Source organism: Zalophus californianus, chromosome 1 (genome assembly GCF_009762305.2).
Source record: "Zalophus californianus isolate mZalCal1 chromosome 1, mZalCal1.pri.v2, whole genome shotgun sequence".
NCBI classification, from domain to species: domain Eukaryota; kingdom Metazoa; phylum Chordata; class Mammalia; order Carnivora; family Otariidae; genus Zalophus; species Zalophus californianus.
In genome coordinates, this window is record NC_045595.1 from 87412685 (window position 1) to 87433754 (window position 21070).

Sequence of the window (21070 nt, forward strand, 5' to 3'; positions counted from 1 at the left end):
AGGTAACTCTGACTCTTCTCAGTCTTTGCCTTTCAAACTACTTTCAGAACCGGACTCTACTACTATCCTACAGAGCAACAGGAAATCATAGAGTAATGTATTACAGATGGCCCAGACACAAAGGGAGATATACCCTGTTCAGCATTCCCATTTACTAAGACAGGGGAGTAATACATTGCTGCCCACAACTCAAGGATTCTTAAAACACTTTTGAGTGGGGTAATACCACTGAGAATTTGAGGAAAACAATGGGATTTTCTCCAGAAAAAAAACTGTATACACAACATTTTTACATATAAAATTACACATGAGTCTGAAAAGAATCACAGAACCACTAAAATCTATTTATATATCAGAGTTCTGATTTAGAGTCTTAATACCACAAGTCCAAGGGACTACATGGTTTAAGTGTAGTTCTAGGATCTAGTCAAAAAGGGAATCAGTGGTTTAAACTTCTCAAGTGTAGTAGAGATGTTAAATCCTATAAACCCTAGAGATGATATACCTAATGTGAATTTGTCATCTTTTCTGACATCTTAGGGAAATAATTTTCTTTCAATATACAGAGCACAGCTTAATTTTTCCTAGATCTTCAGTGAATCAGTCATTATTTAAATACTTAAAATATCATAAAAACATATCTAGTTAGAGCTTTCTGTTTATATTCTAAATAGGCACCTAGCATTGAACTTGCAGAGAATCAAATGAACTATAAATATCAGGAAAAGTGACTTAAACAGAATTCCTGTTACATTCAGATTAAGCCTTAAAGATTCATCAGATTCACTCCTTTCATAGTTAAGAAAATGCAGGCCCAAACTCATGAAGTCACTTAGCCAATGTAATGTGACAAATGAGTGCCAAACCCAAAGACAGAACAGCCAGGTATACCAACTCCTAAACCAGTGCACGGTTCACTGAAGATGAGCTAAACTGGCTTCCTCTAAAACATCTTATTTTTTAATACTTGCCATTTGTAAGAGAAATTAAATGTATTCTATATTTCCCTACCTAACTACAGAATATTTTAATATACTATAACTTTCCATGACTGAGAGTCATCATCATTATAAGCCATCAGTTACTATATTGATGGACTTAATAAAGATCCCCTCAAACAGTAAGGTGGATATATGGCTTATGTGACCTCCCACAGAATTCTTTATATCTGTTCTGCTATACTAATTAGTGATTCTATAGCCTTCCTTTCCAGAACACCCTCAAGAGAGACATACCAAGCTAGGTGTTTCTATATGAAATGGCCCTATAATACTGCATTATATTCAAGGTGATGTTTCCTGTCTCTTTCATTTTAGATGTATGTCTTCTTCATTTCTTACTAGCAAGCTCTATCCTGGACAACCTCTCTAACCCTAAGGCACCTCTTTTACCTCCTCCCAAATCTATCCAAAGCAGAGCTGAAGACATGCGTATGTGCGTGTGTGCGTGTGTGTGTGTGTGTGTGTGTGTGTGTGTGTGTGTGTGTATAACATTATGCATGGTTTATATACATATAAAATTTAGTCAAATGAGCTCTGTGCCTGAAAAGAGGTAAAGTATTATACACTTCTCCCTAACAAAGTAAATAAAAATAGGCTGTTCGTAATTGTCTATGGGGCTTTATTGCTTTGTTCCAAATTCATAAAATTCCAGAGAGCTGTCTAATGCAAAAGTGAGAACACAATTCTATTAAAACCTAGTGGAGAATACTTGTAGCATAGTTACCAATTCTCTGATACTGCGATCTTCAATTTTATTTAGCACTTGTTCCGGGAAAAACTGTCCATTTCTGTAAGCCAGAAGTTGAGAGAGATCAAACAGCGGTACACCTTCTGTAAAAAGCTCAGCTATAACACAACCTGGAAAATAACAGATATAAATCCATTAAATATGCAATACAAGATATCTTTAATACAGATCAAGAATTCAGAAAATTTGCAAAACTCAAAATGAAAATCCCTAAGTAAACTGAATTAAAAATTTTAATGCAACATACAACTACGATCAAGCAAGACAGGAAAATGTCTATTGCCTTATCATCAGTTTCAGTGTAAAGTCAAAAGAAGCCCAATGAGTATTTCTCCATCTTAAAAAATAAAAATCAAATGAAATTACTTCCTAGTTCTCTAATTTAAAATGAATGTATATAATATATACATACATATATTTACAGATAGATTACAAGTCACAGGAAATAATGATTTTTTTTAAGTATGGACTTATTTTAGACATTAAGTTCATAAGGAACTGAGAATTCACATCTGACAACTCATTTATTCACCATCAAACAAAAAGTTATTAGGTGTCTACTATACACTAGACACTAGCAGTGCATATAATAGATAAAATCCTCATGAAGCTTTCATTCTAGGAAGACATAAAATAAACAAGTAAACAAACATGAGGAGTGCTACAAAGTATAGGTATAAGACTAGAAAGGGAAGGAAAGATAACCCAATCATTCTGCACTTACATAACCTTCAAACAAGGAATAAAAAAAATCTATCCACATTCCAAAAAGGACAAACCAGTTTCACTGAATTATATGACCTGCATTTCACAAGTCTTTTTTTTTCTAAGACAGAAAGAGAAAGAGTGTAGGTGCATGTGGGATTGCGGGGGAGGGGGGGTTGGCAGAGGGAAAGAATCTTAAGCAGGCTCCAGATTCAATGTGGAACCCCATGTGGGGCTCGATCTCATGACTCTGAGATCATGACCTGAGCTGAAATCAAGAGTCAAACACTCAACGAACTGAGCCACCCAGGCACTCCTATATTTCACAAGTCTTAAAAAGATCCTTAAATAACCTTAGTTCACAGCATCTGCATCTGCTGGTCTCTCTACCTAGAATGCTACTCCCCAAAATGTCCACCTGATTTACACCTCCACCTTCTTCAGGTCCTTCATCAAATGTCATTTAGGATATTAGCAGTTAGTAAACTAACCAGTTTAAAATGGCAAGCCCCACCACCACAACTACCCCATACTTCTTGACTGGCATGTTTCCTTTTCCCTTTCCCTGCTGTTTTTCCACACAGCACCAACTGCCAAATTAAATATATTATGTATTTATTTTCTTTACCATCTTGTATACCCACCAGAATGTAAACTCCACAAGGAAGGGATTTTCATCTATTTTGCTCACTAAAAAAATTTCCAGGAACTAAAATAGTTCCTGACACATAATAAACACTTAATAAAGTTCTTAAATTAATCTCTACCTATTTGTAACAAGTTTTAGAATAAAAGACTTAAAATAGCTATTAAAAACACCATAAGCGGGCGCCTGGGTGGCTCAGCTGGTTAAGCGACTGCCTTCGGCTCAGGTCATGATCCTGGAGTCCCGGGATCGAGTTCCACATCGGGCTCCCTGCTCAGTGGGGAATCTGCTTCTCCCTCTGACCCTCCCCCCTCTCATGTGCTCTCTCTCTCTCTCTCTCATTCTCACTCTCTCAAATAAACAAATAAATAAAATCTTTAAAAAAAAAAAAACACCATAAGCAAGAAGGAAAAAAGAAGACCAGACCAACACTACAAACCAACTGGATCTAAACAGACATCAAAAGAACACTCCACCCAACAACAGCAGAATACAAATTCTTCGCAGGTACACATGGAACACTCTCCAGGTTAGACCATATGCTAGGCCATAAAACAAGCCTCAGTAAGTTTAAAAAAGGACTGAAATCATACAAATCATGTCCTTCAAACCACAATGGAATAAGAGATCAGTAAGAAGAAAGCTTGAAAAATTCACAAATATGTAGAAATTAAACAACACATTCCTAAATAATAAATGTATCAAAGGGAAATTAGAAAAATACTTTGTGATGAATGAAAATGAAAACACAACATACAAAACATATGGGAGGCAACTAGGACAATGTTTAGAGGAAATGTGTTAACTATAAACACCTATATTTTAAAAGCGTGCAGGACAATAACTTAACCTTAACCTTAAGAAACAAGAAAAGTAAACTAAAACCAAAGCAAACAGAAGGAAAGGAATAATAAAGACTGGCATGGAAATTTGTGAAACAGAATAGAACACAATAGAGAGCATCGACAAAATCTAAGGTTGGTGCTTTGAAAAGCTCAACAAAATTGACAGACTCCGACTAAAAAGATAGATGTCTCAAACTACTAAAATAAGGTATGAAAAAGGAGACACACTACCAACCTTACAGAAATGAAAAAGAACTATATTTTGAACAACTGTATGCCAACAAATTAGATAACCTAAATAAAATGGACAGATTCCTGGAAAGATACAGATTACCAAAGCTGATTTAAAAAGAAACAAAATCTCAATAGACCTTATAAAGTAAAGAAATTGGATTAATAATAAACATTCCACAAAAGAAAAGCCTAAGACAAGATGCCTTAACAGAGGCTTCACAGTCTGTCAAATGTTAAAATACTTAACCATCCTTCACAAGTTGTCCCAAAGAAACAGGAGAAGAGGGAACACTTTCCAACTCATTCAAAATTACCCTGGTACCAAACCAAAGACATCGCAAGAAAAGAAAACTACACACACCAATATTCCTGATGAATATAGACACAAAAATCCTCCAAAAAATACCAGCAAACTGTGTGCAGGAATTAGTAAGTCCATACCAATAATTAAAAAAAAAAAAAAAAATGAGGGGAAAGAGAGGACACTTGAGTATGCCAGAATGCTGAGGGCCTACTGGTGACTGTGGAGGAAGTACTAGAGTTGGAAAATCATCATTTGTAATCAAAGACTGGATCAGGCAAGAATCAGCAATGGATGCCAAATCAAGAAGGAAGTTGTGATGACTGGTCTGTATTTGCATATTTCTGTATTTGCATGGTCTTTAAGTTTCTTCCCACAGGCTGCTTATTAGTTGCAAGGGATTAAAAAAACAAAAGGTAACTATAGAGGGTAGAACCAGGCAAGACCTTGACCAGGTGATCAAAATTAACATCACCAACAAACATCATTTGTCTCTAGATGTGATACTGTGAAGATGTATCATCACATATACGGTATACTGACAATGAATAATCTGAATCAAAAAGAAAAATCAGACAAACCCTAAATGAGGTACATCCTATGAAAAAACAAAGGGGTGGAGTGAGGTGCATGAGCACATGCGTGAGCACACACAAACACACAATGCAGGTAAAAGCCAGTGAAAACTGAGTAAGGTCTATATCTAGTTAACAATAATGCTCCAGTGTCAATTCCAGACTTTGAGGTGGTACTGGTCACATAAGATATCACTAGTGGGGAAGCTGGGAGAAGCATTCTTCACTATTTTTGCAACTTCTATCATTTAAAATAAAAAGCATAAAAATAATTTTTAAAAATTTAAGGGGAGAGGTAGTATTCAAAAAATGTCAATGTCATGATGACAAAAAATGGCTATGAAGATGTTCTACATCAAAGGAAGCTAAAGAGACATGACAACTAAATGCAATACCAAACCCCAGACTGGGTCCCGCCCTGGAGCAGTTAAAATGCCGTAAGGGACATTATTGGGTCAAAAACAAATTAGAATTAAAATTGTAAATTATTTTATCAATGTTAAATTTGCTGCAGTTAATAACTGCAACATACAATTATGTGTTATGTAAGAGAATAGGATCTTGGATATATATACTGAAGTATTTAGAAGTAAAGGGCCATGATGTATGTAACTTAATCAGGGGAAAATCATGGGGGGTGGGGCAGGGTGCAAAAAAAATGTACAGGTGATAAAGCAAGTGGAGCAAAATGTTAACCAAGTGAATCTGGGGATTCTCTTCTGCAAGTTTTTAAAGTATTCTAAGTTTGAAATAATTTCCAAGTAAAAAGTCGGAAAGAAACATAGCTACATTTGACTATTTACAACTAAATGGGGATTGTTATGGACTGAGTTGTGTCTCTCCCTCTCCCCAAAATTCATATATTTAAGCCCTAACACCCAGTACCTTTAACCTGACTAAATACAGGTGACAAGGTCTTTAAAAAGGTAATTAAAGTTAAATAAGGTCATAAGTCCACTGTGACTGGTGTCCTTTTAAGGGGCACCAAGGAAGAGACCTTATGAGTACACAGTGAGAAGGTGGCCATCTGCAACCCAAAGAGAGTGGCTTCAGGAGAAATCACGCCTGCTGGCACCTTGATCTTGGACTTCCAGCCTCTAGAATGGAGGGAAAATAAATTTTGTTTAAGCTACCAAGTCTGAGATATTTTGTCATGGCAGCCCTAGCAAACTAATACAGAGGTGAATATAGGACTTTTTTCTTGCAACTTTGAGAATGGTTTCTGGAAAAGGTGTTATTAGGTGGTATTTCCCTATGGAACAAATTGTTCAAGGTGTCTTCATCAACACTAAGTCCTTATAATTCAGGTATCAGCTCAAATGTTACCTTCTCATAGAGGAGGTCTTCTCTGACCATTTTATCTAAAGTTGTCTCCTACCAACCTTTGTCATAACACTTAAAAGTCATAACTCCATCACAGCACTTATCACCTAATGAAAATTAACGTGTTTACTTGTTTATTCTCTCTCTACTTCACTAGAACATAAGCTCCTTAAGGGCAAAAACTTGTCTTGTTCAGAGCTGTATTCCCAACATGTACACAACACAGTGTCTCATACATAATTGACAGATAATACTCAAATATTTGTCAAGCAATGAATGAAAGATCTCCAGGAAAAGGGTTCTGCCCACTTATGTGACCAGAGACTGAGAATATATACCCTTCTCCAAAACTAGCAGCCAGGAACCATGGATGTGCATCAAGGTGGAGAAAAGAAACATTCAAAACCCAAAGAGCCTACATCAAATCTTAGGAGCAGTACAAAGTGGACATATACCACCCACCTCTTAAAAAAAAATTTAAAGGGCCTATCTTCAGCCAATAGAGTATAGGACTCTTAGTCTAGAAAAACAAATGCTGAGCAAGTTTATGGAACTATAATGCACACAGAAATGATAAACTTTTCATTGACCCTTGAAATTTTAAAACTCTAACAAACTTCTAGTTATAAAATAAGTCACAAGGATGTAATGTTATATGCCAATTATACCTCAGTTAAAAAAAAAAAAGCCTATAAATGATCCTGAGATTAAAGTGATCACATTTCTAAGCTACAGGAATTTTAAAAGTAAAAATGGTTTGCCAAAAATTTTGATAAATTCACTGATAATAAAGTTGGGACTCTGATGAATTACATTTCTAATCTTGTTATATTCACAGCCTGGAAGCTAACTCTAAGCTTATCAAAAAACACCCCTCAGTATTATCTCAGGACACAGATCAGTAAGCTGAATGGACCAAAAGAGGTTACAAACCTGTGTAACAATTCTTGTTCACTACCCTCAATGAAATACACTTCTTCATTAATTACGTTACTTTTCCTAAGTAATCTAAAATACCATTCAATTTACATTTTCTTTGCAGTGGACCTACAGATTAAACCCAACCTTTGCAAAATTCATGAAAAATGGCACTGATACATACAGAGTTCACATGGTATTCCTCAGGATACCATTTTCAGCCCATTTCTCTTCCCAAAAGTTCATAAAGAATCTAGACTCCATGGCCTGGCTTCAAGTGGTGTGTGTATATGAAATAATGTGTATTAATGTATGGTGCTTTCTTCTAGAGAAGGCCATTGATTTCATCAAAACCTCTAAGGGGATCCCCAAAAAGCTTAAGATTCACTTTTCTACAAACTCTCACTGGTTACAAACCCATTACCTTGGCTACAATCACTACCTATTTCCTGGTAACTACCAAATCTCCAACTCCATCCCAAACCTCTATGCACCAAACCTTTATAAGCAACTGCCTGTTGTACTCCTCCAGGGTATCCCCCAGACACCTTCAACTCAACATATCTAATGAGACTTCATCTTCCCATCCCCTTTACCTGTTCATCCTCCCATCTCTCCTACATCAGTGACCATCATTGCCAATCCACCCAATTTCCCAAGCCAGGGTGAAAGGAGTGTTCTTGATTTCACCTACCAATCAATCACCAAGTCCTAACAATTCTACTTACCTCTGAAGTATTCTTTTTTCCACTCCCTCTCCAATTCTATCACAACTTTAAGCTTGTCAGGGTCATGTCTTATCTGGGCTACAGCAGTTTACTTCTAGCTAGTTTTCCCCTCTCCAAGGTAGCTCTCCTGCAATCTACTCTCCATGCTACAGGGTTTATCTAAAATACTTATCTGATAATGCCCCTGTAGGCTAGCACGGGCATGCCAGACCCTTTCTGATCTGGGGCATGCTTACCTCACACTCTACACTCTATGTTCCAGATAGAGTAAACTACTTGAAGTGTCCTAATAAATCAGTGCCTCATGCTCTGGTCTTCAAGTCTTTGTATAAGCAACACTCTGCCTGAAACAAGCTATCTTTGCCATAGCTAGCTCCCTATCATCTTTTAGTTCCATTTAAAAATCATCCTTCCAGGGCGCCTAGGTGGCTCAGCTGGTTAAGTGACTGCCTTCGGCCCAGGTCCTCATCCCAGCCAGAGTTCTGGGATCGAGTCCCGCATCGGGCTCCCTGCTCAGTGGGGAGTCTGCTTCTCCCTCTGACTCTACCCCTTCTTGTGCTCTCTCTAATAATTAAAATAAAATCTTAAAAAAAACTTCATCCTTCCAGGGGCTCAGTTAAGCATCTGACTCTTGGTTTCAGTTCAAGTCATGTCTCTTGGGTCTTGAGATCAAGCCCAAAGTCAAGCTCCCTGCCCAGCGGGGAGTTGGCTTGAAGATTCTCTCCCTCTGCCCCTCCCCCAACTCGTGCACACACAAGCGAGCACTCTCTCTTTAAAATAAATAAATCTTTAAAAAACTTATATGATCTTTCCAATAAAGAGGCCTTTCCTGATACTGCCTCTCTACCCATACCATGGAGACTAACTTAAATATTTCTATACTCCTATAACAGCACCCTGTGCTTATCACCCCCACAGCAAATCACTCTGCATTGAAATGTCCTTTTTCAATATATCTATCTCCCCATTAAATGTAAACACCTTGAAAAGAGGGTCATAACTGTCCACCCACCTCTAGCACTTAAGACAGTGCCTTGGGGTACCTGGCTGGCTCAGTGGGTAGAACATGCGACTCTTGATCGTGAGTCATGAGTTTGAGCACCACATCGGGGGTAGAGTTTACTTCAAAAACAAACAAACAAAAAAAGACATGCCTGATACATACAGAAGAATTCAAATCTTTTTTAAATATTTGAATAAATGAACCACTCTACATTTCCTAGGCAATTAAACATGTCCAAAGAAAAACTGCTGTATCTATCTGAATAGTGTATGAGATACGAAGAAAATAATTTTTCAACATATGGGATTTTCTAAAAGCTACATTTCAATGTTCCAGTTAAAATATAGGCACATCCCCCCTTGGCAAATTTGACCAATTCGAATACCTGCTGAAAAGATATCCATTGCCCTCTTCAACTCTCCTCTTGTTCTCTGATTACTATTTAAGTCTACAAGTGGAGTTGAAGGATCCCTCATATATTCTAACTCAGTGGCAAACAATCCACCATCGACAAAACGTTCAGGAGCAATATAGCAAGTTCTCCTCCTAGAAGTGTCAAAGAAATAGTTGAAATCTGCTGGGTTGTCCTCTGGAAGATAAGTGGGCTTAAAACTGGCGAAATCAGTTAGAAGGACCCAATTCCAACTGGTGACCATTACATTCTCAGTCTTGATGTCCCCATGACGGACTCCAGATTTGTGTGCTTGGTCCACCGCTGTTAGGATCTGGAAAGCAATCCAACGCTTCTCAATGTTATTTAAGAATGGACGGGTACTGATGCGATCATAGAGGTTGTCTCGCACATACTGCCTAAAGAGCATGGCTGCTTTCTCAGACGCTTTTTCTACTGCTTTCTGAAAAGGTAGACAGTTCTGTGCAGAATGAAGCCTGATTTTCAGTTCCTCCAGCTCTTGTTTATAGCTGGTTAAAGGCAATGTGGGATCCTGAATTGCAAAGACCTTCACAACCACCAGGCCTTCTCGGTGCTTCGCTCGAGCAACTTTAAAAAACCGAGTACTTCCCAGGCTTTTATCATATTCAAAGTCATGGATGTCTGAGAAATAACTCTCCACAGAAAGGATCTGGGAAGGAGCAATGCCAGCAAGCTGATTTCCCATAATGGCAACAAGCACCTCTAGGTCTGTAAGTCAGGATACAACACCTACTTAAAAAAAAAAAGACAAATAAAATAAAAAGAATGAGGAGGAGGAGAAGAAAAGATACAAGCAATGAAACACCATTATTTACGTTCTCTTCCTAAAAGATAGATGCACATTTCTCTTCCACTGAAAGCACTGTATCTAGTCTTCTAGGCAGCCTCTAAATTTTAAACACATCTATCTAAAAAGACTTTGTTATTTTATGTTTTCCTTTCCAGGAGCTGAACTATCTTTAAAGAGACCCCTTCAATATTAAGTTGAAAATGTTAGAATGTGTATTTTCCACCATTTAAATTTAAAAATTAATGAGCCTTTACTCTGTGTTCAGCATTGTGCCTGAGGCTATGAGGGTCACAACAATACTATATGACAGTCTCTGTCCAAGAAGAACCTGTGGTCTTGGATGTAAGACACAAACACATTAAAAACTTAAAAATAAAAAGTGACAATAATTAAAAATAAAAACTTAAAACGGACTAAAAATCGCCTAAATCAAATAGGTCACTGAACTCCTCAAAGACCAAGCTAAGATCCAAAAAAAAAAAAAGAAATCAGTAACTTCTGGGCGCTTCCAGCCTAATTCCAGTGTGCTGGAATTCCAGTGTGCTAATTCTTACCACCTAACAGGCGGCATGAAGTCGTCTGATGTGCAAGAACAAGGAAAAAACACTGGCAGAAAAGTTAAAGAAAAGCCAAAACACACACTTGCCAAACACAGCCCAGGATTCCCCTAGCTCATAATTTGCAGGAAATAAAGGACACTCATACACACACGACCATACGCGCAGATAAACATTTACCCTAGGACTCCGGAAAGTGTCACAAGTTGGTCACTAGCTCACACTGAGGTCATGACGGATCACTTCAGGGTCTGCGCGCGATTGGGAGTCAGCAGCCAGGGGAGCCCTGGGCGAGCCTTCTGTATGAGGGGTCTTCCTTCAAAGGCAGGAGGTGGGACGTTGGGGGAGGGAGGCCGAAAAGTCCCAATTTCCAGAAACCAAGGTGGTCCGCAGGGGAGAAGTGAAAAGCTCTCGGTGCCGCAGTAGATAAACGAAGCCAAGCTGAAGGGATGCCACATATACCCCAAGAGTTGTCCCCGCCAGTACCCTACTCTGCCCTGGGAACCATGCGTTCCCGGGCCTCACCTTCCTCTCGCGCGTATCTCTGGACCCTCGAAGACCTCTAGACTCCAGAGCCTCACCACCAGGCCGGCAGGTGGGACCCGGGATAGAGCGCAAGGCTGCAGGGAAATACCACTTCTTCAGCGGAAGCCGACCAGTAAACGCCAAACTCCCGGGAAAGCTGCCGGCTCTAACCTCACTTCCCGTCGCAGAGCGGAAGTGACGACAGAGTAAGGCTTGAGGAAGAGAGCTAGTGCCGAGGGAGTTGGTTGCTAGGGAACGAAGAAAGGGCGTGGCCTCATTCGAAGCACCTGGAGGAAGAAAATAAAATGTTCTGTCAATTTATTTCCCATCCTGGTCTTCTATCGTTCCCCAAACTCTGCGGCTTCTGACATCCCCAGAACAGAGTTCTTTAAGAGAATTCACAGGTTTATTTAAGAAAGTTAATATATCACGAGTTGAATTTTTTTAAGAGCTTTATTAGAGATATAATTTACATAATATAAAGTACACCTGTTTAAAACATACAACTCGGGCGCCTGGGTGGCTCAGATGGTTGGGCGTCTGCCTTCGGCTCAGGTCATGATCCGGGGTCCTGGGACCGGGCCCCACCTCGGTCTCCCTGCTCAGCGGGAAGCCTGCTTCTCCCTCTGCCTCTCCCCCTGCTCATGCTCTCTCTCTCACTCTCCGTCTCGAATAAATAATAAAAAATCTTTAAAAAATAAAATAAAACATACAAATCAATGGCTTTTTATATATTTACAGAGTGGTTCAATCATCTCTATAATTTAATTTTGGAACATTTTCATTACCCCCCCAAAAAAAATTTTGTAATCATACGTAGTCACTCCTATTCCCTCCCTATCTCCTCCCCGTCCCAGCCCTAGGTAATTACTAATCCATATTCTGTTTCTATAGACTTGCCTATTCTGGATACTTCATATACACGGTATACAATATGTAGTTTTTTGACTGTTCTCACCTCACATGTTTTTGAGGATTATCTCTCTTGTAACTTGTATCAATACTTAAATTTCTTTTTATTGCCAAATATTCTATTGTATAAAGATTCCACATTTTGTTTATCCATTCATTAGTTGGTGGACATTTGGTGCGTTGTGTCTACTTTTTGATTATGAATAATGCTGTATGAACATTCCTGTAGAAGGCTTCGTGTGGCCATGTGTTATTTCTCTAGGGTAAGCATATAGGAATGAAATTATGGAATCATATGGTAGCTCTATGTTTAACAGATTGATAAGCTGCCAAACTGTTTTTTAAAGTTACTGCACCATTTTACGTTCCTACCAGCAATATGGGAGGATTCCATTTTCTCCATATGGTCATTTACTATTGTTAGTTTCTACCTTTTTGATTATAGCAATCCTAGTGGGTGTAAAATATCTCATTGTGGTTTTTATCTGCATTTTCCTAATGACTAATGATATTGTTAATCATCTTTTTGTGTGCTTATTGGCCATCCATGTATCTTCTTTAAAGAAATGTCTATCAAATCTTTTGCCCATTTTTTCATGGGTTATTTGTCCTTTCATTATTGAGTTTTAAGAGTTCTTTATATATTCTGGATATAACTCCCCTATCAGGTTTGCAAATAGTTTTTCTCTGTGTTGTCTTTTCATTTTCTTGGTTGTGTCCTTTGAAGCACAAAATATTTTAACACAAAGCTGAATTTTTTTTTTATCATCCTTGCAGCAATCCCTCCTCCCTTATTCCCCATCTCAGGAGGCAACATTACCACCCACTGGATTCCTCAAACTACAAATTTAGAAGTCATTAAGTCACCTAGACATCTTTCTACGCTCTCCCTCTTTCATCCACCCCCATTCAATATCATCATCCTGATGATTCCACCTCTAAAATATGCCTTGAAGCTATCTACTGCCATCTCTCCAGGGCCTAGGACAAGCTACCATTATTGTGATACCTAGATTTGAAACCTACTCAGAAAAGGCATTCCCCACCCACAATATTATTTTTTGTACTTTTCCCATGATTTCTTCTGGGTTTTTTATGACTTCATTTTGTGTTCTTAAATTTCTGCAGTATAAAAAAAAAATTCTGAAGTACAGGTCCAACTTTATTCTTTCTCAAGAAGGATACTCAGGTATCCCAAGATGTTAATAAGTAATCCATTTTCTCCCCACTTATTTTGAAATGTCATATTTACCACATACAAATTTCCTATATATATTTGGGTGGGTCTTCTGCTGAACTTTCTCTTCTGTACGTTGAGTTGCCATTTAATTGACCTGCCAGTACTGTATTAATTATTGTAAAATGTTTTCATGTCTAACATAGCTACTGCTAGAGTAATCTTTTTTAATTACAACTATAATCATAAAGATTATAATCGTGTAATCATAAGGATGCTTCCATACTTCCAGATTCTCCTCTCTTGTTGTTAGGCTAAACTTAAAAATCCTTAGCTTGGCCTACAAAACCCTGCATGATCTGACTCCTACCCCTACACCCCACCGTAACTGGCATTACTCATTGTCCCTCTCAGTCCCCCACAATAGCCTCCCTTTGCTCCTAACTTGTCAAACTTCTCTCTACCACTCGGCCTTCAAATTTACTCTTTTCTCTACTTAGAACACCCTTTCCCCCACTCAATGTAGCAAAACTTGCTCTTCTTTCAAGTCCCAAATTAAGTGCCAGTACTCCTGGAAGGTCTTTCCTGAAATTCTCCACCACCACCACCACCACCACCACCACCACCATTTTATAATCTCATCGACACAAAACTTTTCTTCATAGCACTTATTATTACTGAAATCACTTCATTTGGGGAAGGGGAGCTGACTATTTGTTTAAGGTCTGTTTTCCCACCTGACCATTAACTCCATGAGGTGAGTGATTGTGTAATTCTTATTCACCAAGGTATCTTCAGCAACCAGAATAGTATCTGACACACAGTAGACATTCAGTAGATATTTGAATCAGTAGATGTGGCCTTATAAGGTTTGTGACCACTAGGGCCAAGATCATGAGTTCTAGGACTAGGAATGTCTAAAATATTTATAAGAATTACTACACACATGAGGTGCCTGGGTGGCTCAGTCAGTTGAGCATCTGACTCTTGATTTCGGCTCAGGTCATGATCTCAGGGTCATGAGATCTGGCCCTGCATCAGGCTCTGTGCTCAGTGGGGAGTCTGCTTGAGATTCTTTCTCTCCCTCTCCCTCTCCCCCTCCCCCTGCACACCTGTGCTCTCTTTCTTTATCTCTCTCAAATAAATAAATAAATAAAATCTTTTAAAAAAAAGAATTGCTACATACACAGTTATTTAGAGATAGTATTTTAGGATTATATCCATATCTCAGATACTAGATATCATGTATGTAAGTGCTTTAAACATCTCTTCAATAGAGAGCTTACGGTGTAGAAATGGGATAAATCTCTCTCAATTTAGATCACTCTTGCATTTTCCCCACATCTATTTTTCCCCACCAGTACATTTTGTAAAGTAATTCGTGAAATATTTTTCATACATAGAGTATGACTTCTATACTCACTTCTATGGTTTTCTTTCCCATTCTTTCTTTTTTTTTTTTTTTCCTGTTTTTAAATAGGAATCATGGCTGCCCAGGAGGCTTTTTTTAAAAGGAATCTCACCTAGTCCTTTTGAGAGTAAATCAAAAAATAAAATTTACTTGCCACTAGTGGAGTAAAAAGGAGAAAGAGCCAGCAAACACACTTCTATCCTCTAGTCAACGGCCTCTCAGCTACATTGTGGCAGAGATGACTAAATGTCCCTTCTACAGAAAATAGACGTTTCAGGAAAGTAGCTGTACTAGAGGAATACCCCACCCCTTGCATATAAGAGGGGCTAATTGACTAGCTCTCTCTAGCAAGTATAAGTGGAAATTATGTATTTCACTTCCAGGTCAAGGCAGTTAAGAGGTGAATGACCTTCTCTGTTCTCTCTTTTCCTTCAGCCTAGATGCAGGGACTTCAAGGCCTTAGGTAATGCCAGAGCCACCAGATGATAGGGGCATGTGTCCCCAAATCACAGCCTGGAGAAAGACCACCTGTTAAGTAGGAACACCCACATAGAACTTTTACATAAGCAAAAGTAAACTCCTATGTGTTAAGCCAGTGAAATGTTGATATCTACCTGCCACAGTAGTCTTAGCTTAACCAATCCATTCATCTTCCAGATCTCTAAACTTCCTTACCTCTCCTGGCTACTCACGTCACCAGTGCACTTCCAGTCCTACGAGGTGCCCGTGTGGACTCTCTGTAATCCTTGCATCCTAAGGAAAAGGAGTAAAGGAAAATTCCTAATGTAAACAACACCTTCCAGTGAATAGTAAACATTTTCTTTTTTTGTAGAAGATGGCCAGCTAACAGATGCAAAGGGAATTATAAGAAATTACCATTTTGTAATTACAGCATAATAATTGGTTCCTACAAGGACTGTCAATGGATTCCATAATCATTGGGCAAAGGGTGTGGATAGACTCATGGTGCCCAAGGAATAGCTACAGATTACTTTCTACATTTGGAAGGGGGGAAAATGAATCTTTTATGGTGGAAAATTCTGGCAAGCAAACCCTTTACCTAAATGATAAAACTTAATATCACTAATAGTAGGACAGAGGTACTATGAGGCTCCTGATATAATGCAATGGACAGTACACAGTATCATCCATGAAGCATTCTTACCAAGGATGTTTAACCTGAATCCAATCAAGCCTCTAGACCTCACTGTCCAATATGATAGCCACTGGCCATATTTGAATATTGAGCACTTGAAATGCAGCTACTCAAAATGGAGAAGTGTATAAAAAACACAGGATTTAGGGCAGCCCTGTCAGGACCCCCCGCCCCTTGAGAGCTTTTTCTGTATCGTCACTTAATAAACTTCTATCGCTTTAATCACTCTCCATTGTCCTCAAGATTCATTCTTCGACTCCGTGAGACAAGAACCTAGCTCTCCCGCTTCATTTTGGTGCTGAAACCCGGGATCACTTCCACCGAAGGGTGAGTAAAAGCGGACTCTTCTTTCCTGGGAGATGTCTCTCCCTTAGGTGACATCTTCTCACAAACAACAAAATCAGGCACCCGTCAGCCAGCTACAGGTGAATAGCGTGGCCACTGGTCTTAAAGTCTCAGGTGACAGGCTTCTGGACAAAGGTTTGATCAATCCCCCTTCCTCAAAAGAAGGATATGTTGACCTAACCCTATCCAGTTCTGCTTTCTGTTCATCGGCTTTTCTTAAATGGCTTTCTCCCACCTCAGGGACTTTGCCTATAGTAGGGCCCTTTCGATCTCCGGTGATCACTATGCCCTTTTAATTAGGGATTCATTTCAGGAAGAGTGTTGCCTATGTAGATACAAGGTTTTTTTCATTTAAAGATGTCTTTCGTGAGAACTGTTTAGGAGGAGAGTCTTTTCCTCACTTTTGCTGCCTGCTAAGACATATGTTTTTCTGTTAGGTACAGTTTAGGTTTAATCACGGCCCAGGGATCAAGAACCAAGTTATTGGCAAGCAGGATTAGAGCTATCTCTTCATATAAGTTAGAGGGAGCCCAGTGTTTCCTGGGCATTTACTGGAATTCTTTGGGCATTAAGGAGGTAATTATAGACCCCCAGCCAATTCCTCGATTGGTTGCATTAGCAGCTGGGACTTTAATGGGTAATATAGTTGAGGCTTTCTTTTTCCAACAACAGAAATATGAAATTATGATGATGCTAAATCTCGGGGTCTGCACCCCTCAACAGGGCCATGCATGCAAATGGGACCTCAGGCATACGGACAGAAAAAGCGCCCAGGGATAAGGTGAGGGAACATAACTGAATCAAAGTTTAAACTGTTAACCTCACTAAGCCTTTATGATTGAGCCAGATTTTGTGGGGGCATGGGGGGAAGCTGGAGGAGAAAAGGAGGATCAGGTGATGGATGGGTAAGAGTAGCTACTCCCGCTGGCCTGACCCCTCCTCAACCCAAGATGTTAGAGGAATTGGATGGGGGAACGTAATTCCCTCCTTGGGTAGAGCTAACTGTTGTTAGTCTACCTCAGGAAGGGACTTTAAGGAATATTTCCAAGCAGCTGCTGAAACTCCCCTTGTCTCAGGGAAATCCCCTGTCCTCTCCAGCCTGACATGGACTGCCTAATCCCAGTTGTTGGTGGAAAAATATGGCATTTACTCATCTGTCCAAGTGGATGAGCTTTAGCCCTGGGAACGCTTTTTCTCTGTCTTCTGGAAGCACTTTGCCTCTTCTGTCTGCCCCACCCCTCCTGTTTCTGTACCTTGGGTACCACCTGCATACACTCCCACTTCAGATTTCCCCACCAGTGTCTCAGGTAAAAATTGACAACAGGGAACAAACCGATTGACTTTTTTTTTTAATGTTCTTAATTCTTTTTTTTTTAAGATTTTATTTATTTATTTGACAGAGAGAGAGGCACAGTGAGAGAGGGAACACAAGCAGGGGGAGTGGGAGAGGGAGAAGCAGGCTTCCCGCTGAGCGGGGAGCCCGATGCGGGGCTCGATCCCAGGACCCTGGGACCATGACCGGAGCCGAAGGCAGACGCTTAACGACTGAGCCACCCGGGCGCCCCAAACTGATTGACTTTTTAAAAGTGGACCCAGGTGGAACACAACTTGGTATTTAAACTAAGTTAAGTTTATTGGCTTATTTATTTATTTATTTAGATTTATTTATTCGACCGAGAGAGAGAGAGCACAAGCAGGGGAAGCAGCAGAGGGAGAGGGAGGAGCAGACTCTCCCCTGAGCAGAGAGCCCAATGCGGGGCTCAATCCCAGGACCCCGGGATCATGACCCGAGCCGAAGGCAGATGCTTAACCAACTGAGACACCCAGGCACCCCAAGTTTATTGGTTTAATTAAGACAGACATGTCTTTAAAGTTATCAGCATCAAATGTGAAACTTTTATTCTGCCGAGGTTTGCCAAAGGTCAAATAAGCTCGTGTTATCTCTGTTGCAATTTGTTAGCAAAAAGATGACTAAGGGCGCCTGGGTGGCTCAGACGGTTAAGCGTCTGCCTTCGGCTCAGGTCATGATCCCAGGGTCGTGGGATCGAGTCCCGCATCGGGCTCCCTCCTCTTTGGGAGCCTGCTTCTCCCTCTGCTTCTCTCTCTCTCTCTCTCCTTCTGTCTCTCATGAATAAATAAATAAAATCTTAAAAAAAAAAAAAGATGACTAAAATGATGATTGTCTGTCTCATCAAAGTTTTCATATGAAATTCTTAAAATAGCTTTCAAAGACTTTGGGAATAAATTCATTGGACATCTAGGTCTTTTCCAAATGGGAAAAGTGCTAGAGCATTGATTGCTGGACATAAGATTCTGAGTTCTTATGGCAAAAAACTAAGAATATTTGAGTCTGTTGGTAAACATGCTTTGTGCTTAACTGATTCACAAATTTGCTATCTAAAAAAGTTTTGGTGTAGGGAGCCTGGGTGGCTCAGTCGTTAAGCATCTGCCTTCGGCTCAAGTCATGGTCCCGGGGTCCTGGGATCGAGCCCCACATCAGGTTCCCTGCTCTGCGGGAGGCCTGCTTCTCCCTCTGCCACTCCCCCTGCCTGTGTTCCCTCTCTCGCTGTGTCTCTCTCTGTCAAGTAAATAAATAAAATCTTAAAAAAAAAAAAACTAGAGATTCCTTATAAAAGTTTCAGCAAAGCAGATTCTAAAATATCTATATGATCATTCTTGCTGAGCTTATGTAAGTAATTATGCCATTAAAACTGGACTTGTTTTTCAAACAAATTAGTCTTATTTGGCTATCTCTGGAAATAGGGTTATTATAGAGAAAAATTATGTTTCAATAATACACCTTTGTGGACGCTAAATTTTATTTTATTTATCTATTTGACAGGGAGAGAGACAGCGAAAGAGGAAACACAACCAGGGGGAGTGGGAGGGGGAGAAGCAGGCTTCCCGCAGAGCAGGGAGCCCGATGCGAGGCTCCATCCCAGGACCCTGGGTTCACGACCTGAGCCGAAGTCAGACGCTTAACGACTGAGCCACCCAGGCGCCCCTGGATGCTAAATTTTGGTTCTGATTGTCTTTGTTTGCCTAAGCTAGACAACCTGAGGTAAACTTCAGAGAAACTGCCACACAGCTCATGTATAGAAAATCTCCTTGCTGGTTATTCTGTGGGGATAACAGGACCCCATGGGCATATGATTACTTGAACTGGGAAATGGGATAGATTCCCCAACAATTGTATAACTCAGCTAACTCAGCTATCACCTTGACCAATTCTATGTGGCTGGGATGACAAAATCGCTCTTTAAAAGCCAGAGTGGGGCGCCTGGCTGGCTCAGTCGGTTAAGTGTCTGTCTTTGACTCAGGTCATGATCCGAGGGTCCTGGGATCGAGTCCTGCATCGGGCTCCCTGCTCAGCGGGAAGCCTGCTTCTCCCTCTCCCTCTGCCTGCTGCTCACCCCGCTTGTGCTCTCTCTCTCTCACTATCTCTCTCTCTGTGTCAAATAAATAAATAAAATCTTTTTTATTTATTTAAAAAAATAAAATAAAATAAAAGCCAGAGCGTACCCATGGAGATAATGGATGGCCTCACTTTCTTTATGATTAGATTGGATGATGCACTTGGGGATGCCCTTATCTCCTGAGATAAGTCTTCTCCCATTTGCCAGTGATTCCTTGTAATGAGGATAGTGTTAAGGCTGGACCTCAAACAAAAAGGGCTTCTTGATGATTTCCTCCCTGATAGTCATTTATCCTAGAAGCCACCTCTACTGACATACAATTGTAAACAAAGGCTTTAACCAAGCATCCAACAGCCCTCCTGGTAGAAAGAGCCTCAAAACTCCCTATGGGACTTCCAGATCTTACATTAAAACTGCAATATAAAATAAGCAAAACAGTATACTTGCTCAGCAGGACTCTAACTGATACTTCCCAGGCACTGGATGCACTCAGCCAAGAATTTAAATGAAGTCAGAGAAGGACTTCTCAAGACTATTATTGCTACACCCTTTGGGGTGTGAAAAATTTCCTCACATGTGTTGTTTCAACATGACAGTTAACTCCTACAAGGTGTCCCAATTAAAAGGGGACATTTATGATCAATTAAATAAGATCAAGATATCCACTGATCCATTTGACAAAATTGGTAATTGGGGATCTTATCTAAGGGATGTGATCATAATTTTGGGCCTAATACTTTATGTGCATCCTTTTGCATGTGCTGATGCATGTACCGTTGCTGCCCACCATGACCCCCTGGAGCCATACCACAAGCCGCTAGGATTGACCCCTGGATAGATTCTAACTGCCACACAGCTTGCCACCCCATTTCAACAGGAAGCAGCCAGAGTGGTCATTGTCCCATTCCCTAAGGGCAGTTAGGGTTATTATTCCAGGGGGAGGAATGAGTAAGGGACAAGCGGGACTAGGTAGGGAGAGATAGACAGGGGCCTATTTGATCAGGCTCACAGAAATCCCAAAAATGTGAAGGTGTGGAGAAACCAGAGATAAGGAACAAACCAGACCGCCCAGTACTAGGCACGTGGGGTGGATGTCTTTTTTTTTTAATGATAATCACCTGTGACCAACAAAGACTAACCAGACCCTAAAAAGGAAGTAAGCCTTGAAGGTGTTATCACTAGTCCCTGCTCAGTGGTGAAATCAGTAGAAATGTTAAAAGGATTTAAGTTCCCTGGTTAGCTTTCTATAAAAGTCCAACCCTAAAAGCCCTCATTGGCAACCCTGTCGGGAACCCTCCCACTCTTGAGAGCTTTTTCTGTA

At 40.0% G+C, this 21070-nt stretch overlaps 1 protein-coding gene across 7 annotated transcripts in view; it reads right to left on the bottom strand.

The window, feature by feature from the left end:
- Positions 1–11508, bottom strand: part of PIK3R4 (phosphoinositide-3-kinase regulatory subunit 4) — a 90740-nt gene extending 79232 nt beyond the window's left edge. For 5 of the 7 annotated variants that reach the window (XR_003518329.1, XM_027585642.1, XM_027585639.1 and 2 more), the window contains exons 1-3: positions 10988–11508; positions 9413–10189; positions 1726–1859 (exon numbers count right to left, since the gene is read on the bottom strand). Coding sequence is in view for 6 of the 7 variants with exons in the window: in XM_027585642.1 (XP_027441443.1) it covers positions 1726–1859; positions 9413–10145 (867 nt within the window). In the remaining variant the exon portion in view is untranslated. Of the gene's footprint in view, positions 1–1725; positions 1860–9412; positions 10193–10987 lie in introns of all 7 variants that reach the window. The other 2 variants (XM_027585641.1, XM_027585640.1) reach the window with 2 other exon arrangements.
- Positions 11509–21070: the final 9562 nt, after the last annotated feature.